General features: G+C 42.6%; 1 protein-coding gene across 1 annotated transcript; it reads left to right on the top strand.

Annotated features, from left to right (window-relative positions):
- Positions 1-5,300: 5,300 nt before the first annotated feature.
- On the top strand, positions 5,301-8,255 carry LOC126402576 (paraneoplastic antigen Ma3 homolog). Its single transcript, XM_050064707.1, has 2 exons — positions 5,301-5,496; positions 5,943-8,255. Exon 2 carries the CDS (start codon positions 7,284-7,286, stop codon positions 8,253-8,255), a length of 972 nt encoding a protein of 323 aa, XP_049920664.1. The 5' UTR covers positions 5,301-5,496; positions 5,943-7,283.
- The last annotated feature ends 1,249 nt before the right edge of the window (positions 8,256-9,504 follow it).

The raw sequence follows: 9,504 nt of genomic DNA, 5'->3' as shown, positions 1-9,504 counted from the left end.
GGTGCACAAAATTTAAAATAGTTATTATTAAACAAATTTGGAATGAATGAGGAACTAACTATTAGCCTCGTTAATGGTCAGTTCTTCAGTAACTCCTGATCAAATTTCAGAGGAGTAGTTACTGAGGAACTATTACTTAATCATTACCTACCCTTTTTGTGTACCCTAAAGTAAAGTGAGACATCAAAATGTGTAGGTAATGAGTAGGGAATCATTACCTACTCATTTTGATGTCTCACTTTACTTTAGGATACACAAAAAGAGTAACTATTGAGTAGGTAATGAGTAGGCCTACTGAATCATTACCTCATGTTGATGTCTCACTTTACTTTAGGGTACATAAAAAAGGTAGGTAATGATTAAGTAATAGTTAGTTCCTCATTAGTTCCTCAGTAACTACTCCTCTGAAATTTGATTAAGAGTTACTGAGGAACTGACCATTAACTAATAACTATTAGTTAATGATCAGTTCTTCAGTACTAACTGACTGACCATTACCTAATAACTATTAGTCAATGGTCAGTTCTTTAGTAACTCCTAATCAAATTTCAGAGGAGTGATGAACTCATCATTCATTCCAAATTGTCGGCTGATTGAGCATGTTGAATCGGCAGCGGAGCTTGTCGGTGAGAGAGATCCCTCTGACTGGCTGTTCAGGTTTTATATCCTCGCCCCTGTAGCGAGTGAATCTGCCTGTAGTGAAACCAGGGCTAACCGGCGCTTCCTCCTCAGGCTCCACTTCACTCAGCTGCCCGACAGACCCGTTGCTTCTTCCCTCTTTAACCTGAATAACAAACCAGAGCTAGCTGGGAGCGGCTAGCGGAGCGTTAGCCGCAGCATGACCGGAGGGAAGCACAGCCAGTTAGCCTCCGCTAGCTTCCCAGCTAGCCCCGGCTCTCCGTTTGGATCTAACCGGAGCACCGAGCCCTGGCTTGTTATTCAGGTTAAAGTGGGAAGAAGCAGCGGGTTTGTTGGGCAGCTGAGTGAAGTTGAGTGAAGTGGAGCCTGCGGAGGAAACACCAGGACGGTCTGGATGTAATAATCCGTGGAGGTGCTGCGGTGCTCGGCTGCACAGATAGGACACCCCTCGGCTGACAGGATGTATCACTCTGTCACTCCGCGCTACTTTGTTGATCTCATGCATTCAACGGACTTCCGGTTTCCCTTTTTGCGTTATTTCCTTTCACGCAGGCGCAGAACGTACGTGCTACTTGGCCGTAGGATGAAGTCTTTTTTTTTCACAACTTTATGTAAGACGGGAAGTTTACAGAATGTAGATCTTCAACATTACACATATATGTCATATATCACATATGCCAGGGGGGATAAGAGTTTACAAGAAAATATTAAAATGATCACAAATATTAATGGTTTTGATTGCCTTTTGATTAAAATTTAATGGAATCGATGTAACGAAAGCAACAAAAGAAGGTTTTCTATGTGTAAACTTACATTTGTGAATGTGAAATCTTGCCAAAAGTAAGATGAGATTAATAATAAATCTTTCATTGGGTTTTGCCGTATTTCTGTTAAAGCCAAAAAGGCCAAACAGCACATCCCTCCAAAACAGCTTAAATTCTTTTTCAATATTGTTCGCAATAAAATCACTCCAGAGTCTTTTGACAATGGGGCAGTGCCAAAATAAATGAGTAACAGTTTCAAGCGTCGGGTGTAGTCTTTGTAGTGTGTTCAAATGCAACTGACACAGGGCGACGTGAGGTGACGTAACGACGCAACAGTTGGCTTTCGTTGCCGCTAGTTCTTTGATGTCGGTTTGGTGTGTCAGCACCTTGTACAGAATAACATGGATGATCATATTAATGTGTATGTGGTCTGAAAATAATGAATTAAACTCTTCTCAAGAATCCTGGTGTCTGTGATTTTTTTTTGTTAAGGAACTAATTGTAAAGATGATGATGAAGTAATGAAAGACTACTCATTATGTGTCACTTTACTTTAGGACATAAAAAGGTTAACTAATGGACAGGTTATTGAGTAATGATTCTGTACTGACGAAGTAACTAGTTCACTAATTATTAAGTCGTGATTAACCCCTCTATGAAATTTGATCATGAGTTAATGAAGAACTGACCATTAACTAATAGTTAGTTCCTCATTAGTTCCTTAGTAACTACTCCTCTGAAATTTGATCATGAGTTACTGAGGAACTGACCATTAACTAATAGTTAGTTCATCATTAGTTCCTCAGTAACTACTCCTCTGAAATTTGATCAGGGGTTACTGAAGAACTGACCATTAACTAATAGTTAGTTCCTCATTAGTTCCTCAGTAACTGCTCCTCTGAAATTTGATCAGGGGTTACTGAAAAACTGACCATTAACTAATAGTTAGTTCCTCAGTAACTGCTCCTCTGGAATTTGATCAGGGGTTACTGAAGAACTGACCATTAACTAATAGTTCATCATTAGTTCCTCAGTAACTACTCTAATTTTATGTACCTTAGTTCCTCAGTAACTACTCATTAGTTCATCATTCGTTCCTCATTCGTTCCTCAGTAACTACTCTTATTTTGTCTAGCTTAGTTCCTCAGTAACTACTCTTATTTTGTCTAGCTTAGTTCCTCAGTAACTACTCGTTTGTTCCTCATTAGTTCCTTATTCATTCCTCATTAGTTCATCAGTAACTACTCTAATTTTGTGTACCTTATTCTAAAGTGTTACCTGTGTTTCTTTCAATAATATTTACAGAGGTACAAAAGTTATTTTTAATATAAAACATTCCAATGATAACATGTATCCTCTTTTACATTTTAAAATCAACTTTCCAATCTAATGTCCGTTTTTCTCTTAAAGGTAAGTAAGCAGGTAAGAATATAATTTCTCTCAATTTCTCAATTTCTCTTCAACAGATGAAATCAAATAAGACAGTGAGTATCTGAAAATGTTCCAATAAACAATAAACATAACACTGAATTATAAAACTTACATGTATTTGAAATAAACAGAAATACCATGTAAAAATTAGTAGTCATTGTCTCTTCTGTCCACAATATTCCTTATATCTTGTCACAGTTACTTAAAAAATAAACACACTAAAATTTATTTGAATTACACATATAAGGTGCAACTTCACACTCTGAACGTGTGTCTTGCTGTGCTAAACACAATCACAGTGCACACAGAATGTGTCGTTCCTACATTGAACACATGCCGCTCCCGGCCAATATGAGATGGCCACTGAGAAAATGACGTTTATAAAACGGGTTGATCCAAGCCTTGATTGTGATTGGCTGGAAGCCATTGTAAAACCACTATGACCATACACCTGTGACCGCATCACCGTATTACTCCACCTATTTAATTGTGTAGAGGCAGATAATGTATCATTTTATACCAAAGGTGAAAATAAGGTCAGTAATACAAGGTTTAGGAAGCAGTTGATCAAATGTCAGATTTGGCAGCAAAAAGGACTCCTTAAGAAGTGTTTTGATAATTTGAGTAGTTCGTGCGTAAGTCAAGCCTTGGGAGGTCAAATGAGGTAGAACGTTCTGGGTTAGGGTGACCTGACCGTTGGAACAGATGTGCCAAGTTTCGCAATAGGAAGAGTTGGTTTTCAGATGATAAAGACACGTGTAATCCAGCTCTGAGAGAAACAAAGAAGACAGGAAAATATTAGCGCATGAAGTCCAGCTTTAGGAACAAACAAAGGAAGCAGGAGAACATTGGATTCCCAGGGAATATGACCCAAGCGTGACCCTACACACACACACGCACACATACACTCACATGCACATGAACGAACAGACGCCCACTATAAAGGCATTTGAAGGTTGATTGTTCGCTGCTGTTTTCACTGTTTTGCTCTTTTCAGACCTGGTGTTCTGTTGTACCTGCAACTTGTATACTGAGTTCTGCAATTAAAGTGATCCCGTTTGCTGTAACTTTTTTCCATGGTTCTCTGAGTCTCTTCATTTCAGTATTTGCTGAAGTTGAGCATTTTCCTTACATAATTGGCGTCACGAACAGTCGTCTCTGAAGGGAAGACGGCAGTTAGTGGTGACTCAGAGGAGCATCCTCCCTGCGTGGGGTGACAAGTGCGCAAACTAAAGGTAAGGACCTTTAAAACTACTTACACAAATTCTGAATTGGCTAAGATAAAAACACCCTGAAAATCTCAGTCACTGTGCGCGGCTGGGTGCTCCAAGAGGTCACTGCATAACGATATCCCTCGCAGACAGAGAACTTGTGCACAGAACAGCTGCTAAGAGACAAGCTGAACTTAAGAGAGTGAAGCGAAATTTGATTACGAGTGATTGGCATTGTGTCTAAAACGAAACAGCCAGAAATTAAAAGAGCAGCTGGGGGAACGGACGATTGGTCAAGCCTGAGGGGGGCCAAGTCGTGTGTTGGAAGTCTGAGAAGAGAGACTTCAGGTCCAGAGGGACCCAGAGTAAATCCAGAGGGATTTAAAGAGGTCTAAGAGAGACCAGGGGTCCATCCCAAGTCTCTTATTTTTATAGTGCTACTGCTAGCTCCTCGCTTGAACCGGAAGTTGTTCGAGGTCCGCCATCTTCTAGGCCGTCCCAAGTCTCTTATTTGTGCAGCGAGGAGCTAGCGCTAGGAGGTAGCAGCAAGCTTTAAGCAGCTACGAGCTAGGATGGTCGAGAGCTTCCTATCTGGAAGAGTTTTTCAGCTGAATGCCATGACGTATAAATACCTGCCCTCTACATCTGGCTCATTTGAACGGGATAGCGGAGAAACAGCACAAGTGTACCCGTTACATGTATTCTTTGCAATGAAACGCTGTAATTCACATGCCTATGTGACTACAAAGAGTAATGTTAATGATATTTCGTGCAAGACTGTCATGTTTTAATTAAGTTTATTTCATTCACAACCCGTTGCGTTGTTCAGCGGACTGTCGGTGATGTGTGGCTGTTAAATGTGCAGCTGCTCATGTCCAGAACCACACGTGTTGATATAACACCACGCACACGCGCACACACGCACAACACACACACACACACATTTGCCCATCATTAATTGTCCTGCATGTCATGTGAGTGGAATAATGTTTAATAGCCTGTAGGTAATATTAATTATTAATATTAATATTAATTAATGTTATTACTTTCATTAATGCTGTTGTAAGTGTAACCGGGATGAAAATCGATTTAATCCAAGGAGGACGTCCGTTATTTAATGGTTATTTTATGTTATGTTATGTTCATTATTAATATAACAAAGTCCGCCATATGAGTGCGTAAGTTCCGGTCACGTAGTGTTGCGTCGTCACGTACGAGGCCGCGGCTGTCCAATCGCGTCGCTCGTAGCGCCTGTTACAAGCTGTCTGCTCCGTCTCTCATTCAGAAGGTGAGGGGAAGCATGCGGAGTAGCTGCAACAGGTCGGTCGCTACAAACAAATACTATTTTCACTCATAAATTCTTGGTTATATCATTCAACCCTTTTAGACATCAACCAGCGCCGGGGAGGGATAAGTTGGTCGTGTGGTGCGTCGGATATATTCTGGAATTGGTGAGTCTGCCTGTTTGTTGTTAGCGTTAGCGTTAGCGTTAGCTTTAGCGTTAGCATTAGCACATGTCAATGCATTTATATGGACTGACTACGGCACACCTAGCTTCTAAATGCTAATGCTGGCTTTTGAATCTATAGTAATGAGTGTCATGAGATTGATGTGCCACTACAGCACAATTATAGAATGTTTACTTTGATTTGTGAATAATTTTGTGAATGTTGACATGTTATTTAAGAAATGAGTGACACTAATTTGGGAAGATTTGTCATGCTTATTTATGAAGTGGATTGATGTTAAGGTGTTTAAACCAAATGCAGTTTATTGAGAGATGGTTATTCTATTGTTGCTCATGAAGTATTGAATTATGTATTAATTATGGTGTACACTGAATATAACTAGTTAATGAAATGTTTTATTGAAATATGGTCCTGTTTACATTATACAGGCCAGGTGCTTGTACGGACGCAGAATCGAATCGATGGCGAGCTAAGACACTGGCTTGGAGCCGAGCAGTCCCAGTTAAGAGCTCTCCTGGTCTGGTAGGAGGCTCTGGCAGCCTTGTTCCCCCCTCACCTTCTCTTACACCCACACACACACACGCACTCACACTTTGAGGCTTCTAGCCCATGGACAGTTGACATATTGGACTCTACCTTTGCGGCGCACATGCTGGACTGTTTTTGAGCGCCTCATCCTCTATGAACTCTGTGCCTTTGCGATATGCAATATCGTGTGTGGAACTGCTGCCATATTGGCTACAATTGAGACTGGTTTTGATTTGAATGTTGTTGATGCATCAGACGTGTCAAGTGCACTTTTCTATTTAATTCATGTACTCTGCAGACTGTAAATATTGGGGTCACTGTATGTATTGTCACGCATTAATATATGGTACCAACCGCATCTGAAGTGCTGTTTGTCGTGTTTTATTGTACCACTACCTCGAAGAATCGAACCTGTCTTCTGTAGACCTAGGCCCAAAAGCTAGCTTAATACTAATATAATAATCATACCATATCACCATAATTTAGCCTGTGTACTTGCTACATAAAGTGGCGAGCTAGCCAGGAGGTTTTGGTACAGTATTTTACACACAGTTTGTTCTTTCTTTCTCAACAACATTCAGACTCACCATTATAATTCAAAATGGAGGGTTTCGATATGCTTTCCATTAAAATACCAAATGCTGTGCTAATAGATGGGGTTAGTAAAGATGACAACGAAGAAGTGGGGCAGTTTTTAGAACGTTATGGACCACTTAACAGGGCGGTTTTTGTCGACTCTCCTGAGTCTGAGTTCCATGGGATGTGGGTGGTAGAGTACGTGTCAGGGTCTGCTTTACCTTTATTAGATCCACTGCTGCCGTATACTTTTACAATGAGGGCAGGGAATCAGTGTTATATTAAAAATTTATCAAAAATTTACTCTTCAAAGGTAGGAAGCTCAACGACTAAGACATATTTAGCTGACCTTAAACAAGTGGCTAAACTTTCTGGAAAGGATTATGCTGAGGTGCTGCAGGAAATGATGGCCCAGATCAGCGAGTCCATTGCAGAGTGTCATCCTGTCGATCCTGCTAAAATGGAGGAGACAACTGAGGAGCAGACAACCCCAGACCCACACAAAATGGCCGCCACCTCATCACCACTAATCAATGCCAGGCCCACGCCCGCTGTAAGACCAAAGGAGCGAACTTCTTCTATTAACATTGCCACCACTGATTTTAAATTCACCTGAGGTCCAGAGGTATGTGGTGGAGCATATTGTGAAAAGTGAGGACACTGTTATGCACACACGCTCATCCCACAGACTTCGTGTTTTCTCTGGACGACTGCCACGTCCACAACATGAGGTTGACTATGACACTTGGCGCTCCGGTGCTGACTTGATTATGAAGGACCCAGCCATCTCTGAAATTCAGTGGACACGTCTCATCCTGGACAGCTTACTGCCCCCTGCTGCAGACATCGTGAAACATCTGAGTCCTGATCTATTAGCTGACATCTACATCAAGCAGCTGGACTCAGCCTACGGTACAGTGCAAGATGGGGAGGAGTTGTACGCTAAATTTATGGACACTCTTCAGGATGCAGGAGAAAAACCATCTACCTACCTGCAGCGGTTACAGGTGGCGCTAAATCTCGCTGTGAGGAGAGGCGAAGTTCCTGAAAGTGAAGTAAATAAACATCTGCTGAATCAATTTTGTAGAGGCTGCTGGGATAATACCCTCATTTCAGAACTCCAGCTCAAACAGAAAAAGTCCAGCCCACCATCATTTGCCGAGCTTCTGTTGCTGCTCAGAACTGAAGAGGATCAAGAAGCTCCAAAGATCCAGAGAATGAAACAGCACCTAGGGACCACAAGACAAAAAGTCACTTCCCAGGCTCAATTTGCATATGAGGAAGAGGAGAAGGGGATGTGTGCAACGTTGACCACACTCACTAAGCAACTCACTCAGCAAATGGCAGCCATTCAACAACAGCTATCTGCCCTGACCGCAATCCAGTCTCAAGGCCAACATGGTTCATGTGCTCCCAGACCCAGTCATGCTACGAAGCCCCATAGTAAACCAAAGACTGCTGGCACTGCTGCGAATCCAAAGCCAGGTTTCTGTTTCCGTTGTGGTGAGGATGGGCATATCAAGCCTCAATGCGACAATCCACCTAACTCTGCTCTGGTTAGTGCAAAGAGAAAACAATTCAATGACAAGAAACAAAGATGGCAAAGACAATCTTCAAGTTCTGAACAGTTAAACTAGACTAGAGTTCCTGTTGAGGGACAAACAGGAACTGCGCTGGACCCATCCTGTCCCGCCATGTCGAAGAAAACTGTTCAGTGTGCAGAGTTGCAGCATCCCAGACCTAGGGCAATAGCCAAATTGCCCAGAGGACTGGTGGGATCTCGCTGTACAGCAGAAGTTACAATAACGGGCCACAACTGTCGGTGTCTGTTGGACATTGGGTCACAGGTGACTACTGTACCCGCATCATTTTTCAACCGCCATCTTCACGATCAACCAATCCGTTCACTGCATGATCTGCTGGAAATCGAGGGGGCTGCAGGCCAATCTGTCCCATACCTGGGCTATATTGATTTGTCAGTGACATTCCCCAAAGACTTTCTGGGCCGAGACATTGAGGTTTCCACTCTGGCACTTGTGGTTCCTGATTCCAGCCCTGACTCTTCATCAACTGTGCTGATTGGCATGAATACGCTTGAGCCTTTGTATGAGCAATACATGTGTAATGAATCTTCAGCATTTCAGCCAAGTACTCAAGGTTACAGAGCCGTATTAAAGACACTGCAGCTGACGCATCAGCAGCGAGACACTGGTAACATTGGAGTAGTGAGACTCTTAAGCAAAGTCCCAGTGCGAGTTCCGGCCGGCCGCACTTTGGTCATCGAGGGCACAGCTAGAACCTCCTCTCCAGCAGCCAGCCAGTCCGTCCTACTTCACCATCCTGTGTCAGCCCTGCCTGGCGGGTTGTGCGTCAGCAGCTGTTTAATCTCACTCCCGGCTCATGCTCCCTATAAAGTTCCAGTGATTGTAACCAACGAGTCAGAGCAAGACGCTTATATTCCACCCTTAAGTGTGATTGCAGAGTTTGAGACCTACCACTGCATCCTGTCTCAGCATCAGGTGACCGATCTTCCAGCCAAACAACAGTCTTCCAACTTGAATCTGAATTTTGACAACTCTCCCTTACCACCAGAGTGGAAGGAGCGAGTCACTGAGAAGCTTAATGCGATATCTGAGATATTCTCCCACCATGACCTTGACTTTGGATGCACCAACCAAGTTAAACACCATATCACTCTTCATGATGAGACCCCATTTAAACAACGTGCCCGCCCTATTCATCCACAAGACATTGAAGCTGTACGCAGACATCTTCGCGAGCTTTTGGATGCTGGTGTGATAAGGGAGTCAACATCTCCATTTTCATCCCCTATTGTGGTCGTCAAAAAGAAAAATGGTGATGTAAGGTTGTGCATCGACTATCGCA

The sequence above is a fragment of the Epinephelus moara genome, chromosome 16 (genome assembly GCF_006386435.1).
Source record: "Epinephelus moara isolate mb chromosome 16, YSFRI_EMoa_1.0, whole genome shotgun sequence".
NCBI lineage: Eukaryota > Metazoa > Chordata > Actinopteri > Perciformes > Serranidae > Epinephelus > Epinephelus moara.
The sequence above is the reverse complement of the archived record's forward strand: the minus strand, read 5'-3'. Positions and strand labels throughout refer to the sequence as shown.